The sequence below is a fragment of the Lampris incognitus genome, chromosome 19 (genome assembly GCF_029633865.1).
Source record: "Lampris incognitus isolate fLamInc1 chromosome 19, fLamInc1.hap2, whole genome shotgun sequence".
Lineage (NCBI taxonomy): Eukaryota > Metazoa > Chordata > Actinopteri > Lampriformes > Lampridae > Lampris > Lampris incognitus.
Window position 1 is genome coordinate 34,418,758 of NC_079229.1, and position 19,357 is coordinate 34,438,114.

The 19,357-nt window shown below is 51.2% G+C and overlaps 1 protein-coding gene across 1 annotated transcript in view; it reads right to left on the minus strand.

Annotated features, from left to right (window-relative positions):
* Window positions 1–19,357, minus strand: part of ntng1a (netrin g1a) — a 160,186-nt gene that overhangs the window by 14,696 nt on the left and 126,133 nt on the right. Inside the window, exons 4-5 of the mRNA XM_056299254.1 lie at window positions 8,545–8,571; window positions 4,345–4,389 (exon numbers count right to left, since the gene is read on the minus strand). Coding sequence (XP_056155229.1) covers window positions 4,345–4,389; window positions 8,545–8,571 — 72 coding nt within the window. The remainder of the gene's footprint in view (window positions 1–4,344; window positions 4,390–8,544; window positions 8,572–19,357) is intronic.

Consider the following 19,357-nt stretch of genomic DNA (forward strand, 5'->3'; position numbering starts at 1 on the left):
TGAAGCACCACTGCCGCTATTCAGCTGAATCTGTTGAGCCAATCAGCATGGAGCATTTACGCCACGTGACTCTCCACTATACGTTAACGGTGGAACGCTGCAAAATAGCGTTCTGTATTTCTCACACGAGTGCAGCGTACGGTCCCCTTAACTACTAAAGACAAACTTCCCAAACCTGCACTAAATGGCTGTAATTTTAAACCCTGTGCATGTTTTTAAGATTAAATTACGCTAAATTAACCATTTCAAGCAAACCAGAGCCAGTGAACAGCAGCTTTCAGTGCCATTTAGTAAACTAGTTATGAGTTATGTTCTTGCAAAAAAGGGATCGTCGGGAGTTATTTGCTTGCGACTGTAAAAAAAGTAATATTTCATAAATTTATGTTTTTCAAGTTAATTTATTAATTACTCATAATTAATTTTATTCATGACTTTTTGTGTTAATTTTGTTATTTTTCGCAGCACAAAACAGCCCAACTTGATGTGACTGGTAATGACGCCTTATAGCAGCTGATAACGACCGACTTATCTGTTTACACGTGAACTCGTCCCGCCAAAGGTGGCAGTGGATGGAGCAGAGGCGGCAGAACCACCTTACGCTGCCCCTCACTGTGTCGCGACGCTTGTACGGCCATCCCACCCCTCGAGGCAACTGAGGCGTCTCGCCCAGGACGGGGTCGGAGGTCAAGCTGTCTCGACCGCTGACACCGCACATCTCAACTTAAGACTCTTAAGCCTTGCAGGAAGCCGCCTGGGCGGACAGTCTGACAAAAGCCCTGGCCGGGCTTTCGTCAGACCGAGAGACTGCGGGGTTATTAAGGATCGGTGCTAAGGGTCTTGTCTCTCCAGCCCGTCTCCAACCGCCAATCAAGCCTTGAAATGAAGGATGAACCCGAAGGACACACGGGCTTCGCCCTCAGCCTTGAGCTGCAACTGCTGCTCATGAGTGAGAGACAACAGCATCTCTACCTGTCGCCGGTGCACCACATGAGCAATAATTCAGTGTCACACGTAATAAATATAATTGTGCGCGTTTATTAGCGTTGTTGTTCGATACATGCCAAACCTCTCCCTGTGCCTGTTGTGTAACGGTCCGTACTTCTCCAAGCAGTCTTGGTTTGGTGAGCATGCGCATGTTCAATGTGCTTTCAATACCCCCCCCCCAATTGTACTTGGCCAATTACCCCCCTCTACCGAGCCGTCCCGGTCTCTGCTCCACCCCCTCCGCTGATCCGGGGAGGGCTGCAGACTACCACCACGTGCCTCCTCCCATACATGTGGAGTCACCCGCCGCTTCTTTTCACCTGACAGTGAGGAGTTTCACCAGGGGGACGTAGCGCGTGGGAGGATCACGCTATCCCCCCTCCCCCCCCCCGAATCGGTGCCCCGACCAACCAGAGGAGGCGCTAGTGCAGCAACCATCCGGCTTCCCACCCACAGACAGGGCTAATTGTGCCTGTAGGGATGCCTGACTAAACCGCAGGTAACACTAGGATTCGAACCAGCGATCCCCGTGTTGGTAGGCAACGGAATAGACCGCTACGCCACCCGGACGCCCCTACTGGCCCCACGCTGAGAGACGCCAATGACCGAACACCGCTTGAAAATGTGGGTCAGTCCTGTGACGCCGTGTAACAAGGTAATTCCCCAGCTGTGTGAGACCAAACGTGGCTGCTGATGACATCGCTCACATTCCCGTCTCCACCTCCGCTACCTCCTGCACCGCCGCGTCACGCTCATACTCCCATCTGGGATCTCAGTCACGGATGAGGTGTGCTTGGACTCACTGAGCCGGCAGGCTTGTGCGTAGTTTCACTGACCAGTCGGCTGCTCACACAGAGTTTACCGTGGCCCACCAGGCTTCCCCTGCCAGAGACGCCCCTGGTGAGCACACCGGGTTCTCCCGCAGCAGACGCCTCGCTTCCCCAAACACAAGTCACTCCCCCCTTTCCAGAAACAGGCTAAGGTCATGAATCGCACATGGACGGGGAATAAAAAGCACAGAGACTACCGGGGGTTTGCAACGCCAGACGACCCGGAATTACCAGACGGCAGCATTCCAGTGAACCCCAGAATGTGTTGACGCGCTTCGAATACAAATACTCCGATGGCTCGGTCGAACGCCGTCGGTCCGAGCGCCAGGTCAAGCACGCCGTGCACGTTAGGGAGAATGTGTGCTGGGGTGGGTTTGTGGGTCAGAGGTCAAAGGGGAGCCTGAGGTCAGAGAGGTACAACTCTGCCTCGGCTCAAGGGGAAGGGGAAAGGCTGGGGTGACGCCTGACGGGAGAGAGGTGTGTATGGGTGCCGGGGGTCCTACCTCGCTTGCTGTTAGCGACGTGGACGGAGGGAACTGTGGAAAACGCAACTGGAGCAACTACTAGACAAACCAAAACAACACAACACAACACAAATTAAAACATGCGTCATCAAACATAAAGAAAGCAATGTCAGAGGATTGAGAATACCAACAATCATACATAACCCCCTCCCCCCTTTTCTCCCTGTGGTACCCGGCCAATCACCCCCACTCTTCTGAGCCGTCCCGGTCTCTGCTCCGCCCCCTCTGCCGATCTGGGGAGGGCTGCAGACTACCACCTGCCTCCTCCCATACATGTGGAGTCGCCAGCCGCTCCTTTTCACCCGACAGTGAGGAGTTTCGCCTGGGGGAGGTAGCGCGTGGGAGGATCACGCTATTCCCCCAGTTCCCCCTCCCTCCTGAACAGGCGCCCCGACCGACCAGAGGGGGCGCTAGTGCAGCGACCGGGACACATACCCACATCCGGCTTCCCACCCGCAGACACAGCCAATAGTGTCTGTAGGGACGCCCGACCAAGCCGGGAGTTACACGGGGATTCGAACCGGCGATCTCTGTGTTGGTAGGTAACGGAATAGACCGCCACGCCACCCGGACGCCCCGCTCCTACATACTCTGTAGATCATATTGTGAAAATAACATAGGGTGAGTAAAAATACAAACAGTAATGATGAGGGATGGGGGAGCACAGGGTGATGTGGCACACCGGATGTGTTCGGTCCCCTCGGCTGGGAGACACCTCCCTCACACGTCCTCCCATCACCCGCCATTCCCCTCTCACCTTTTAGTGACTTATTTCTGAGAGAATCCGAGCTAAGGTTTCCCTATGTGGACCTCATCGCCACCACACTGAAGGGCGAGTCGGGGACTCTTCACCCTGAACATGTGTGTACATGTGTGTGTGTGTGTACGTGTGTGTGTACGTGTGTGTGTACACGTGTGTGTGTGTGTACAGGAGCGTCGACGTGGGAGCTTGCTTGCAAATCCGCGGATTCCTTTCCGGTCAGGAAACAAACAGTGTGGAAAAAAAGGAATAATAGGTGCAACCTCCACTGTTGCACTGGCTGACATAAGCCTGTGTGTGTCAAACACACACACACACACACACACACACACACACACACACACACACACACGCACACTGAGTGCCTGGCTGCAGCTGCTGCAGCAACACAGGGGCTAGTGTCTGTTTGCGGTTTGTTTGTGAGGCGGCGGCGGCGGCGGCGCATCACATCTGTACGACGGGATTTGAGCCGAGATGAGCCTGACAGCAATCTGCATGAAAAACCGCCGTGAAGCCTCCCGCCTTTCTTCCTGCTGAGCCCAGATGAAATGGGAGCGAGGATCCCTGGAAGCTCCACACCTAATTAAAACTGAGTGGGATAATCACACGCCATCCAAGTGCTCGGCTCCGTGTGTGTGTGTGTGTGTGTGTGTGTGTGTGTGTACATGCATGTACAACACACGTTTTTGAGGGGATAATGTGTGGAGGCGGAGTGTGTTGCAACACACGGGCACCCGCTGAATACGTGCAGAATATAGACTCCCCCATTCGAGGTGCCAAAACACTTCCTTCATGAAGAAGAGTAGGAATCTTTTTTGGTTTTTTTTGGATAACCATTTGTTGTTTTTCTCGTTTATGTAGGAAAACACTGATACTGGGTGGAGGTAAGCCCCTACCAGACCCACTTGGCTACCAGTCTAGAGTGTTTCCACTAATCCAGTGTTTCTCAACCCGGTCCTCAAGGACCCCCTATCCCGCAGATTTCCTTTGCAACCCTGAATAGGTACCCGTTTGTAGTAATTCAGCAGTGAATGCCAGAGTTTGCACACCTCGCATAATTAAGTGCTGTGAGATGATTGGTTGAGTAAGTACAAGCAGAGCTACCTATGCAGGGTTACAAGGAAAATCTGCAGGACAGGGGGTCCTTGAGGACTGGGTTGTGAAACACTGCACTAATCATACCCACAGTGTGAAGGTGCGTGGATCTGTGCAGAGATGTGGTTGTTGCAGGATCGTAGTTGCCTACCTTCTTTTCGGTTAGCGACACCTAGGGATGAGACATTCGGCCGAACTGCATGCAATTGAGAGAAACCAGGAGTTATTCATGTGCACTGGGCTGGTGGACATAGGATGCACTTAACAGAGGATCTACGGGTGGGGGTGGGGGTGGGGGTGGGGTGGGGTGGGGGGGGGACTAGTTGGTCGTGGACACACACAACTGGAGACATGGACATGGTCCAGCATGGGTCAAGTCAGTGACTCGGGACACACCAATTACGATGGGGCAGGCCTGTCATGGACGAGCAGAGACAGAATGCATCCCAAGACCCATCGAGGACGCTGGAGACACGTGTGCGACGGTGCGACTTCCATGGGCTTGTTGTGTGCGTGTATGTGCATGTCGATGGCAATGAAGGGTAAGACCGAGGTGAAACTGGGAAAACCAAACCCGCTGATGTGGTCCTAGACTTTGCCTCCGCCCTGATACGTTACCGGACTTGCGGTTTATGCGAGCCGAGTCTAAACGGGGCGGAGAAAAATTGAGACGTTGGGGGTCCATTTTGTTTAATTCATCACACTGAGTATTTGATCAATATCTAATTACAGTGTATTTCTGGTGGAGGACTAACGATGAATAAATAATGGCTGGGACTCGGGACGGCGGGCCGTTATGGGCAGTAGCATAGCCTCGCGGTTACATACAAGTCAGCGTTTCCGTGCGAGCAGAGTGCTGCCGGGTGGAAACGGAGGACTCGTACCAGGCCCGGCGAGGACTGTGCCATTCACGCCTTAGTGTAAGGACTCGGTAGTGCGGGTCTGCTCCGGTGCGGTGTGTAGCCTTGATTATTATGCAGTCTCGGGTGATCAGCGTCCGCTGATGTCTCGGCCAGCTGCCTGCGACCCGTTTCCATGTGTAAATAATTAACATAACTGCTTTTCACAAGGCCGGATGGCTTCGGAAATGTCCCGGCCGTGGGCGCTAACTGGTTGTGTCTTGCTAATGATGAGGTTAAACAGGACGGCGGGCGTGTGCAAACTGTAAAACCGGTTTTCCCTCCATTTCCTTTTCTGCCGCTCGCTTAAAGGTGCGGTCCTGAATTCAAATGTGAACTAGAGTCCAAAACACCAACCCCGCGTTGGGACGCTGCTCTCACTCCATGCTGATCGGCAGGTCTCCCCCTTTTCCTCCCCAACTGTACCCGGCCAATCACCCCGCTCTTCCCGAGCCGCCCCGGTCGCTGCCCCACCCCCTCTGCCGACCCGGGGAGGGCTGCGGACTAACCCCGTGCCTCCTCCCATACACGTGGAGTCGCCAGGCACGTCCTTTCACCTGGCGGTGAGGAGTTTCACCAGGGGGACGGAGCGCGTGGGTCCCAACCGCGGACACGGCCTATCGTGTCTGGAGAGACGCTCGACCGAGCCGGAGGCGACACGGGGATTCGAACCGGAGATCCCCGTGTTGGTGGGCAACGGAGTAGACCGCCATGCCACCCGGACGCCCCGAGTCTCTGATGCTGGGAGAGGTTTGTTCACATCGTTAAGGCTGTACAGACTGGAGTCAAGCAGACCCACGTTTTCAACGACCATCGGTTGAGAACGTCTGAACGCTCACGTTCAGTCTATAACTCCAACTGCTCAACGCCGCGTGTAACGATTCCTCGATGTGATGTGGTCCGACCGATGACAGACGGGGCCTTTAAGTCGTGGCTGTCATCAGAGAGTCCTGAAACATGACTACCTGGCTGTAATTATTCATTTTTATCCATCCATTAACTAAACCTCTCATGCTCAGGGTGGCGGGGATGCTGGAGCCTATCCCAGCAGTCGCTGGGCGGCAGGCGGGGAGACACCCTGGACAGGCCGCCGGGCCATCACAGGGCCCCCACACACACACACACACACACACCTAGGGACATTTAGTACGGCCGAGTCACCTGACCTACATGTCTTTGGGCTGTGGGAGGACACCGGAGCCCCTGGGACACCACTGAATCCGGGGACGTCCTGTTTGTTGATGAGCTTTAGTCTCCTGCTGCCTCTTTCTGATGGTCCTGCCTCCTACAAGAAACCTCTTACGTAACCTGACTTGAGTCTGATCACGTGTGACAGACCAACATGTGAAACATGCTTTAAAATGGACCTGGACCCTGCTGCGCTGACCTACACCGTCGCACAACACGCACATTCCCCATAATACGCCGTTATTAGCCAATCTAACGCACATCTGCTGGCATTTGGGCCGCAGTAATTATTTTGTTCCAGGAGAAGATTCAGGTACGGAGGGCTAAATGGGCACTGGCGGATTTTAATCAATTCCACTCACATAATGAAAAGCAATCTCACGGAACCAAAATTGTTTTTTAAAATATTAATTTCACTTTAATGGTCCGCATTAGGCAATTCTGCTTGGGCTTAATAAACTTGAAATAGAATTGAGAAAAGTCAATAAGGAATTCAATTACCTTCAAACAACAGCATGAAAAGTGCAGCGCCCCCCCCCCCCCTCCCCCCCCCCCCGTTTCTGCTGCTGGTTGAGAATTTGACGTCCTCGCAAGGACGTTCCCAACAACTGTTCTGCTCCCCTCTGCCCCCGCCTTTATTAACGACACCCCGACGACCCCGACGACCCCGCTTTGGCTTTACACTGAAATCGGCCTCATCGCCTCATCCTGTCTGGGTGTGTGTGTGTGTGTGTGTGTGTGTGTGTGTGTGGTTTTCAGAAGGGCTGAGCCTTTTGTGTTGTATTTTCTGGTGTATGTTGTGTCGGCTGTTTGTGTTGCGGAGACAGAGACTCGTGGGAGCTGCAAATCCCGGCGGGCCGAATCCAGATGGGACGTGCAAAACTTGCGAGGGTGTCCTTCCCGTGTGAATTCCACCCCACCCCCCCACCCCCCAAACACATGCACACACACACTAACACTTGCACGTGTAGACACAAACACAGTCACCCCAGACCCTAACAGGGATGGACACACACACACACACCTGCATAATTCTCCCCCATACAAAGGATGTGTGGACAGCTGCTGTTGGACCTGGTCTGGCCTGGTGGACCTGGTCTGGCCTGGTGTTTGGATGGGGCTGATGTACAGCAGTGAATATGCACAATCACAACACGGATGTGGATGACATGCACTTGCAGGGATCAGTCTCAAGGCCATGCACGGACGGGGTTGTGGGGGGGGGGAGGGGGGACACCGAGGAACATCCAAGGTGGCGAAGGTGTGGCGTGTGTGTGTACGGTGATGACAGAAAGGTGGTGGAGAGATGGGGAGTGGGGGGGGGGGTCCTCTTGGCTCCATGTCCATTTCTGACGTGACAGTGGCGCTTTGCTAAGAGCCGTGTTGTTGCGTTCCTGCTGCAGGAACATGCACCCAAACGTGCGTTCGAACAGCCTGATCGAAGACGTCGTATTCACAGCGACATGGATCTGACCATGCGGTTGAGGCCTGGCCGGTTCCTGTGAACGCGGGGCTGAACGGGGGGGGGGGGGGGGGGTAATTCGCTGATCAGAAGCGCCACAGAGGGTCGCCGGTAAGAGGCGAGGTGAGGCAGAGAACAGATCCGAGGAGAATCGAGCCAGACCGCGAATGCACTCTGACGTGTTCGATACGCTCCTGCGGCTCCTGTATCACGCCGCCTTCCAGGCATCGGTAACCCGAGACACGGCACCGCTCCTCTTCCTCACCCGTCCTCCTCCTCCTTCTCCTCCTCTTCCTGAGGGGCTACTGGCTGACGAAGATAATACCAGCCCGGGCGCGTGTGGCTTATATTAATGTGACCTCCTGTGACATTATGATGCCAAAGAGATCCTGGCACTTTAATAAAGTCTGGACGCCATTTATTTATAATGCATGGGGGCAGAGAGAGGGAAGAGAGAGAGCGAGAGTAAAGAGAAAGAAGGGAAACAACAACGGTGTTTGGTGTGCAGAGCCGGGCGAGAGTTTCTGTCGGAGTCTAGCCGGAGTAAATTAATATGCCCTCATCATGACTGCACAGCCTCCAGCTATTACTTATAGCTGCTGGGGGAGGAAAAAACCTAAACACCACCGAGGAAACCAAACAAACGGTCTGGTGGCCGATCCGTGGCGAGGGGGCCGGAATCAGAAATGAACATTTTTGTGCCAAGTGGATTTGAGGCGGCGTGCGGTGAGGGTTAGCGTGATATGCGAAGCAAAGCGTTAAGCATTCTCATAGGTTTGCGCCTTTGAAATTGTTTACTTACTAACTGGACCAATGTTATTAGGGATACCTGGAAGAGAAGAAGAAGAGAAGAAGAAGAAGAAGAAGAAGAAGAAGAAGAGACAGAACACAGAACAGTTGACATCAGGAAATCACAGTCACTGCATCTCATAACATCATGTACACTGCGTAACACATACAGACTTTTATTGTTTTGTGTGGATTTTTCTCCCCTTTTTCTCCCCAATAATTGTACCCGGCCAATTACCCCGCTCTTCCGAGCCGTCCCGCTTGCTGCCCCACCCCCTCTGCCGATCCGGGGAGGGCTGCGGACTACCACGTCGCCGCTTCTTTTCACCTGACAGTGAGGAGTTTCACCGGGGGGGGCGTAGCATGTGGGAGGATCACGTTATTCCCCTCCCCCCCCGAACAGGCGCCCTGAGCAACCAGAGGAGGCGCTAGTGCAGCGAGCAGGGCACATACCCACACCCGGCTTCCCACCCGCAGGCACGGCCAATCGACTCTGTGCGTAACTGCAGTCCACTGACTTCCGGTTTCTACTGCAGCGGTCATGCCAGTTTCCTGTTTGTTGGCGTGTGCTGTTGACAATGGCGTATTTTTCGCAATGCCTGCAAGATTGACCATGGAGAAAAGTCAACGGCATGCACACAATGTCGACAGACCTTCAGCTGCACCTCCCAGCACACGGGTGACAAGTTTCAAGTTGTACCTGTCAAGTTACGGCCACCAGGAAACTGGGACGACCGCCGCAGTAGAAACCGGACGTCAGTGGACTACAGTTCTGCACAGAGTCGACTGTGTCTCTAGGGACGCCAGAGCAAGCCGGAGGCAACACGGGGATTCGAACCGGCGATCCCCGTGTTGGTAGGCGACGGAATAGACCGCCACGCTACCCGGACACCCACATGTACAGACTCTTATCAAATCATCAGTCTTTCACAACACACACCTTCAATGGCTGAAGAACACAGACACACAAACCAGCGACTGTAGGTGGACGCCGTAACACCGTCCTGTCATAACGCCGCTCTGAAGCCAACATTGCTTGCAATTGCACAATAGAGACAGTTGGTGGAGGAATGTGCCTCATTATACCCATGTCCCATCTGTCAATCACCCTCATGTCTGACCAATTACCATCAGTTGAGAAAGACACAAAATGCTAATTTTCAATCTAAAACTCAAAACTCTTCATTTACGTACGTAAATATATCACCAGTTTACATGGTCAAATATATCACAGATTGGGTCTTTACTGAGCAAAATGCACCATTGGAATAAAGTTTGAATGATTAAATGATTAGATGATGATGATGATGGCCGGCCGGCCAGGGTTCTTCCTGTGTGGAGTTTGCATGTTCTCCCCCGTGTCTGTGTGGGTTTCCTCCGGGTGCTCCGGTTTCCTCCCACAGCCCAAAGACATGGAGGTCAGGTGGATCAGACATACTGAACTGCCCTTAGGTGTGAATGTGTGCATGAATGTGTCTGTCGTGTGTCTGCCCTGCAATGGACTGGCGACCTGTCCAGGGTGTTTCCCACCCACCGCCCAATGAGCACTGGGATAGGCTCCAGCACCCCGCGATCCTAACTAGGATAAGCACTTTGGAAAATGAACAGATGAATGATTAAATGATTGACTGGTTGATTAATAGCAGGATCTACAGAAAACTTATTTCAGAAGATATGTTACTCCAACTTCTGCCAGTTCTGTATACAACTCCTACTGTAACTCAGGACAAAATGGCGACTTTACTTGGTTACCATGGAGATATACTGTAGGTTGCATGAGCCGTACCCACTCGGGATCAATTCTGCTGGTTGGCTGACTGAGGATAGCATTTTAGCATGTTGCGGTTAGGTGGGTGGAGTTTCCCAGGCAATGTGTTCATGGACATAAGTTAAGCTAATAGTGTTCTAAATTACCACAAAGGCTACTGGTTACCCAGTGGTTAGTGTTACTGATATTCACAAGGTTTCTAGTTGTACAGTTGCTGTTATGGAGAAAGTGTATGTACACGTATCATCAGATGCACAGTGCTGATGGTGTGCTGAGCAGTATTTTTTGTTAATAAATGACACGTTCCTGTAGTCGTGAGGTGTACGGGGCACGGGAAATGCTTAGAAAAAGGAAGAATATCTCTCTGCCTGAGTTTTTGCCACTGCAAACCCCTAGCTTGCTACAGTACAATAGATGTACGATAAACACTAAACATGTTTTAATGGCTATTAAGTACTAAACAGGATATAGTACTGGCAGCATGCAGTATATTGTATCAGTATGAAGTACGCAGCAGAGTGTTTGGACACAGCCCTGTTTGTGAGGCCGAGGCCCTCCCCTCGTGTGCTGGTCTAGGCCGATCCAATGTGCCAGATGGCCGCAGATCAGATGTGATCCGTCTCATCCGAGGAGGCTGAGCCATTCACAAACGACACCCTGAAAACACGGCATCCCGCGCAAGCCTTGTACTATGAAAGGGCGTGTTTACGCCATCCAGCTGTCTGCGATTTAAAACATACAATGGGGGGTTTGGACAGAGCCTCGTTAAGAGCTAATTAGAGGCATAAATATGAATGAAGTTCACAGCAGCGAGCGCTTCAGTCGGTGTAAAAGTAAAAAGCTTCGGGGAGTTGTCGCTTCTGAACGCTTTGCCAGTTCTGTTTGTGTGAACGGCGTTCCTCAAAGCTACGAGAACAGGGATGGCGGCGGCGGCGGCGGTGCTATCTTGGCCGGCGATCATCGGGGCATATCCGGATCCAAATACGCTATTCAGGGAAGCGGGAATAATGGATTTGTAATGAGTAATTATTCATCTTAGCGTCCTCAGCAGCATTCAGACTTATTATGTTTTAACACACGCAACTCCTTCGCGGCGGTACCGTCCCTCCACCAGCACGTTCTTCCACGGCTGCTGGGAAGGATGCTGCACATGATCTTGATGGCAGGCGATCTGAGCGCTTGGTTCTGGGGAATAAGTGGGTTTATGTGGGCTGGCCGGGGCAGAACAACACAGAAAGCATCGATTGACTTTACATTTCCGTGTAAAAAAGGGATCTGATCCTCACATGTGAGCTTTGTTTTGTCGCATGTGTGTAAAAGCAGGACACAGCAGAAGGTCTCTGCATTTCCTCATTTTACCCTCTTAGTTTAGCGCTGAATTTGAAGCATCTCCTCGCTCGCAAGGCAGATGGTGGGCGTTCGGATCAGTCATTTAAATGTCAGCGTTCTTCAGTCAAATGCAGATAAAAACACGTTGATGAACATTTACAAAATACTTGGAAACGTGTTCGTTGTGGCAAATTGGCGCCCCCGAATAGACCTTCTTCCATCCTTGTTCCCGCGGCCGCCCGGGTTCACGCTGCGGTATCAAGCCCGGTTTGCAGCAGGAGGGTAAACAGGACAGCTGAGTAGCTGTTGGTGCCGTTTTGGTCCTTGCTTGATTTGAATACAGACGCAGCATTAACGGACACTCCTGAATAAACAGACACAGGGACAGACTGCAGGCGCCGCTGCACCTCCGTGTCTCAAAGAAGGGCTTGAGGGATGTCGGCTGAACAGATGCATGTACACACTAACACACACACACACACACACACACACACACACACACACACACACACACACACACACACACACACACACACACACAGGACAGCGGCGTGTTACTTGAAAGCCTTGTTACTGCGTTCGCCAGGCAGAAAGTCGACGCCTACGTCACAGCAAAGCAAAGTGTGCACATAAAATCTGCTCTCCGGGGAAATTTGAAAGTGGGACCGTCACAGCATTCCTGACACTGAACACTATTAAATAAAAAATGCATCAACTCGTGTACCTGACCAAGCAGGAACACACCGCCCTATCTACATCCAGTCGGGAAGACTGGCGAGGACGCTGGCCAGTTGGACTAAAACTTGACAAACAGATCGTCTTCCTGAGAGAAGTGGAGAGGGTTAGAGGAGAAGAGAGACAGAGAAGAGAATCAGCTCTTTACATTGAGTCCATCCATCCATCCATCCATCATCCATCCATCCATCCATCCATCATCCATCCATCATCCATCCATCCATCCATCCATCCATCATCCATCCATCATCCATCCATCCATCCATCATCCAAGCCGCTTATCCCAATTGGGGTCATGTGATGTCTCCTCCCATACATGTGGAGTCGCCAGCTGCTTCTTTTCACCTGACAGTGAGGAGTTTCACCAGGCGGACGCAGCGCTTGGGAGGATCACGCTATTCCCCCCAGTTCCCCCTCCCCCCTGAACAATTGCCCCGAATGACCAGAGGAGGCGCCAGTGCCAGGACACATACTCACATCCGGCTTCCCACCCGCAGACATGGCCAATTTTGTCTTTAGGGACGCCCGACCAAGCCGGAGGTAACACTGGGATTCGAACCAGCGATCCCCGTGTTGGTAGGCCACGGAATAGACCGCCACGCCACCCTGATGCCCAAAATTGATTTCCTTTCTCCTCAGTTTAATGCAACCCTCGCTCACTTTCCTTATTCTTCCTCACTGACACGCTGAAGTGCAGTTGTAACATGGCTTCTAGGTTTTATTCTGTTCTGTTCTCATGTTGTTGTTTTTTCCTCTAAAAGGAAACAATCAAAAAAAAGGAATAATAAAATATATAAAAAAAGAAACGAAAAAAATAGAGGCCCCTTCATGGTCTACTAATTAAGATGCAACTTAACTCTCCGTGGTGCAACGAAAAAAGGTACAGCTTTAGTGTCAAACTCTAGTTTCAACATGGCCGCTGGTGTGGACTTCAGACTCAAACTCACGACAGACATTTTACATTTACTTTACACTGCAGTCAGCTTCATGCTGCAGTAGACTGTCAGGGCGGTGTGCACCATCATGAAGTCACAGGACGGGGAAGCGTCACGAGGGTGGTAACAGACTGCAGGTTTCACACCGCTCCCTGCACGACTGCCTTCTGCCCCGGGCTTTTATTTACCCCCCCCCACCCCCCCACCCCCGCTGAATAAAACATACTATTCATTTCACAGCTTTAAGCTTGTCGATTTCAGTAACCCATCCAATCGATCAGGTCTCAAGTTGAGGACAGGCCAACCTTTTTCCCTTCCGGGTCACGATCCAAGACAGTAGCGGCCTGTCAGCGCAATTATTTCCTTCCATGAACAACCGGCGGGACGGGAGCAGATGTCCAGGATCCCATGTCGAGTCATTTGATTAATTTTCAATCACCGTCATTTCCAATCCCCTTCACCTGCTTGGCCCTCCATTACGGGGCATGGCCAGAATCTAATTTCGTCCTTATCGCACAGGAAGAACATTAAGGGCTGCTTATGTTGACGGCGCGCTCCATTGATTTTTATGAGCTCTGCGCCTCAGTTGTGTCTCTCTCCCCGTGTCAGCGAGCCGCCGGGCTGCGAACACGATCTCCGAGGGCGGGGAGCCGTTTACGAACACCATCCCTGTGCATATGGCGTCGGAATGTGTGACTCAATATTTGGCGTGTGCAGGTGTGCCACATGCATGAACATGCCTGCATGCATGTGTCTGCAACCGCTGCAGCACACAGGGGCACGCACAAATACAGCCTCAACACAAACACACACACACACATGCATGAACATGCCTGTATGTGTCCACCTGCAACCACTGCCACACAGGGGTACGCACAAGTACAGACTCAACACAAACACACACATGAACATGCCTGCATGTGTGCACCTGCAACCGCTGCACCACACGGGCACGCACAAATACAGACTTAACACAAACACATGCATGGACATGCCTGCGTACATCTACCTGCAACCACTGCCACACAGGGGCATGCACAAATATACACTCAACACAAACACATGCATGGACATGCCTGTATGCATGCACCTGCGGCACCACACAGGGGCACGCACAAATACAGACTCAACACAAACACACACATGAACATGCCTGCATGTGTGCACCTGCAACCGCTGCACCACAGAGGGGCACGCACAAATACAGACTCAACACAAACACACACATGAACATGCCTGCATGTGTGCACCTGCAACCGCTGCACCACACAGGGGCACGCACAAATACAGACTCAACACAAACACACACATGAACATGCCTGCATGTGTGCACCTGCAACCACTGCACCTCACAGGGGCACGCACAAATACCGAATCAACACAAACACATGCATGAACATGCCTGTATGCGTGCACCTGCCACCGCTGCACCACAGAGGGGCACGCACAAATACAGAATGAACACAAACACACACATGAACATGCCTGCATGTGTGCACCTGCAACCACTGCACCACAGAGGGGCACGCACAAATACAGACTCAACACAAACACACGCATGAACATGCCTGCATGTGTGCACCTGAAACCGCTGCACCACACAGGGGCACGCACAAATACCGAATCAACACAAACACACATGAAAACACACACTCACAAAGACATATGTATATAGTCACACAAACATGCACATCGATGACGACACAAGTGGCGTGCCCATTCATCTAAAAGCAGATCTCCCTCCTCGGCACATCGCCTGTTTGCAAAATATTCCTAGACACCAGCGTTGCTCCTCCGTCAGGTCGCTGTCACCACGCTATCATCCACTCAACACCACCACCCGGTTAACCCTCCATCTCCACACTACCATCTCCATCACTGACTGATCACCTGGAACCCCTGTTACAACAGTGTCCTGCGGCTTTACGTCTGTGTTACTCATCCCGGTTCCTCGCCGAATGACCGAATCCGCCATCCCATCCCTGGCCCATGTGTGTGTATGTGCATGTGAAGGAAGGAGGGACGTCTTTGTGGGACTTGTCTTGTGCTTACAGTTACGACCCAAACACATTATTTCGGTACTGTAGAAGTAAAGGTGTGTAAATATGTGTACGTGAGGCAGTTTCCAGCGAGTGCCATCCCGTCGGCTCCGTCACTGTTTCTGTGCGGCGCTGACCTTCAGCGTGTCTCAGCCGTCTGCCTCGGTCGGCAGTGCGTGGACAATCCAGGAAGAGAGGAAACGCTTATCTGCGAAATTCCCACCGCAGGCAAAGTTGGTAATTACTTTGTGTGGCAGCCGCCAGCTTAAAGCGATCCATTATCATCATCTGGAGGCCCTCACCTGCGACGGGGGGCCACCGGGGGTGACAGGCATCGCTAACGGGGAGCGGCGGCAGGCCCGTACAGCCAGTAAAAAGAAAGAAAGCAAACAAAAGGAACAAATGAAGTAAAACACACACACACACACACACACACACAGAGACAGGCACACCTCCATGCAGGCAACCTGATCAAAATCCCCGGGAGCCAAATTACACCTCCCCTTCGCGGCGGCGTGGCTAGCCTGCTCGGTTTTATAGCGGGAGAAATGGGGTAAATAGATCTGGATTGAAGGTGGCAAGTCTTAAAGCGCTCAGGAGCTGAGTTGGTAGAAGCACATTTAAAGACTTCGAGCGGAATGAGGAGAGTGGCGCGGAGGAAAAAAAGGGGAGGGGGGGTGGTGGTGGTGGGGGGGCTGGAGATGGAAGAAACAAATATTTGAAAGAAAGATTAGCGCCGCAGCTGCACAGAGCCGAGATGTGGAGAAGGCAGAGTAAACAAGGCCGGTCTCCGGGGGGAGACGGGGGAGAGCGAGAGCATGAAACAAAACCAAGAGATGGAGCAAGAACAGACGGAGGGAGAGAGAGAGAGAGGAGACGGAGAGAGAGAGGGGGGGGGGTAAAAAGAGAAAGGAAATGAGGGGTTGATGCAAAGAAACTGAGGCGATGAGCACGAGAGACGGAGAAGAGTAAAAACAAGGTAAAATGGAAAGGCCAACAGCAGCCAAAAGAACAACAACAGATGACTTGGTTGTATACGTGTGTGTGTGTGTGTGTGTGTGTGTGTGTGTGTGTGTGTCTGAGGAAGAGAAAGTAAAATAATGATGGAGAGAAGTAGTAAATGCAAATGTGTTTTTACACCTGCCTGTGTGTGTGTGTGTAATTAGGTAGAGTACTTGAACAGGCAGCTTTGTGTCTTAACCTCCACGTAACGATGAGACGCACAACGAGCACTTCTCCCCTCCCGGCTTCAGACAAGATGACCGCACTTGTAATATTTACACTGGAGTCGTGACACGCCACAAAGACGCGGCATCGTACCGCAGCATGCTCGTCTGGCGGGTTACGTGTCCTTGCAAGTGTACATGTACTAGGTGTGTTGGTTCACTCACCAAGTCATGGTGCACAGGCTGACCGGGAACATGTCTCTCTAACGCGCGACCACTGTGCAACAAACTAGACTAACTTCATCTACTGGTGGGGAACAATGGAGACTTCTCTTCATCTTGCATTCTGTGCTTCACGGAAACTTGGCTGTTTGGATCGACACCGGCGCCCCCGTGGCTCGCCTGGTAGAGTGCGTAACACATAAGGCTGAGTCTTCACCGCTGCAGTAAGGACTCGGGCCCTTTAGGGGCGGCACGGTGGTGCAGTGGTTAGCGCGGTCCCTTCACAGCAAGAAGGTCCTGGGTTCGAGCCCCGGGGTAGTCCAACCTTGGGGGTGGTCCCGGGTGGTCCCCTGTGTGGAGTTTGCATGTTCTCCCCGTGTCTGCGTGGGTTTCCTCCCACAGTCCAAAGACATGTAGGTCAGGTGACTCGGCCAGACTAAATTGTCCCTCGGTGTGAATGTGTGTGTGTGTGGGGGCCCTGTGATGGCCAGGTGGCCTGTCCAGCGTGTGTCCCCGCCTGCCGCCCAATGACTGCTGGGACAGGCTCCAGCATCCCCACGACCCCAGTTGGGATAAGCGGCTTGGATAATGGATAATGGATGGATGTCCACTCTTACTGTGTTTCCATGACCAGCGTCGCCGAGCTGGATTGGAGGATAGCCAATAAGATGGTGGCATCTGGTCGCTCTGCATTAACCTACTCTAATCAGGAAAAGACAATTCGGGGTAAATAGAGCTTATTAGTCATTCTTATCGCAGCCTTCACATCCAGATGTTAAAGCGTGTCTTCGCATCCTCTCCTGAGATACAGCTGTCCCCCCAAGATGCAGGATTTCCAGTTGGATGTGAACTGGCTGATAACACGCTGGTTTTCTATCTGTGTAGAACTGGACGGAGACCAGTTCACCCTGAGACAAACCCGCAAACAAAACAACAATTCAAGTCCTGGATTTGCAAGTCTGTCCCATCACTTTCCAACCCGCAGATAATCCACAACACGGGGCTGATGCACACTGAACAAATCGACAGAATGTGAGAGAAGGAAAATGGAGTTAGATCATTTCCCCGCATCTACGCAGCTTTTAACTTTTGAAACTCCATTTACAAAGGCTTTGTCCCTCTAGGGTGATTTCAGAGGGGGAAATAAGGCAGTTGTCCAGGAAGTCATTACATTAGGCCAAAGTATATTATTTGTCAGATACACCAGAATATTTTTTTCAAAAGAAGTCATAAAAAAGTGGCCCTTGCAAGACTTTTCTATCAAGCAATAAACGTTTTAGCCATACGTGACCGATGACTTGGACTGCCTTGCGTCCTGTGCTATGTGGCTATTGCTTATGATGCCAGCTGTTGAACTCTGTATCAGAGATGGGACCAAGTCAACTCAACTTTATTTGTACAGCCCAACATCACAAATTTACCTCAGGGGGTTTCCATTGTTTTCCAAGTTCTAAATAAATCCCCAAGTCTTGGCACTTAAGTCCCAAGTTAAGACTGACAAGTCCCACGTCCTAAACTTTCCAGTTTCAAGCCAATTATGTGCTCTTCATCAAACGTAATGGCATTTCAACATTTTAGTTACTTTACTAAATGTATGCAAATCATGAACACTTTTTAACATCTGTATTTATTACAGACTGATTCAAAGTAGATCTGTGCTGGAAGCGAAGAGTTGACTGGCTGCACACTTTAAAAGCAGTTTATCTTTGGACTTGAATAAGGTATCAAGTCCTTCAAGTCAAACGGCTCAAGTCCAACTCAAGTCATGTGTCACTGGTGTCCAAGTCAAGTTGCAGGTCTTTTTCACTTGTCTTGTTAAGTCTACAAAGTCATCAGATTTGTGACTTGAGTCTGTCCAAGTCATGTGACTCGAGTCCACACCTCTGGTCTATGTTTGTTCAGTGCTACCACACCAAGTCTGAACTTTTACAACACGGACACATGCAGAACAAGCAATCACTCAAGACTCAAGCATCCCTGCGACCCTGAGAGCAGGATAAGCGGTTTGGATAATGGAACGGAATGGAATAACCCAAATTTCAATAGAATATTTAAAATAAAATCACGTTACATACAGTATACTGAGTTTTAGTTACTATTCAAAGTCCTGTCATTTAAAGACTTGGAGTGGGACAAAAGACAGTGAAATACTATAAATATATTAATATCAACAGTAGAATCCTGCATGGCAGGGAGGGCTTTGAGTTTGCCGGCCTGGAAGCAGAAAAGTGGACAAACAGGATTCAACAGCAGTCCACGCCAGCATCTAGAAAACTGTTAGCTAAATGAGACAATGCAGTTTTGAAGATGCTTCATTATCCCTCCGATTGCAGCGAGCAGTTCCCCAGAGGATTCATCCAGTTAAATGAGAAAGTAAATGAGATTAATTTAATAACAGTGGTGTATGCCACGTCATGGATGGAAAACAGGGATAGTTGTCAGTCGGCAGACCCACAGTCTCAGGCGGAGGTCTATGGTCATCTGTCATTGTGTCCTCCTCATTACCTGTTGCTTTATGCTGCATGTCGACGCTAGCAGAACTAAAACTTGTTGCATCGATGTTAGCTTTTCTGCTGCTACATAAATTAACTGGTGCTTCAGCTTATCTTGCCTCAAGGGGGAATTGATTTGT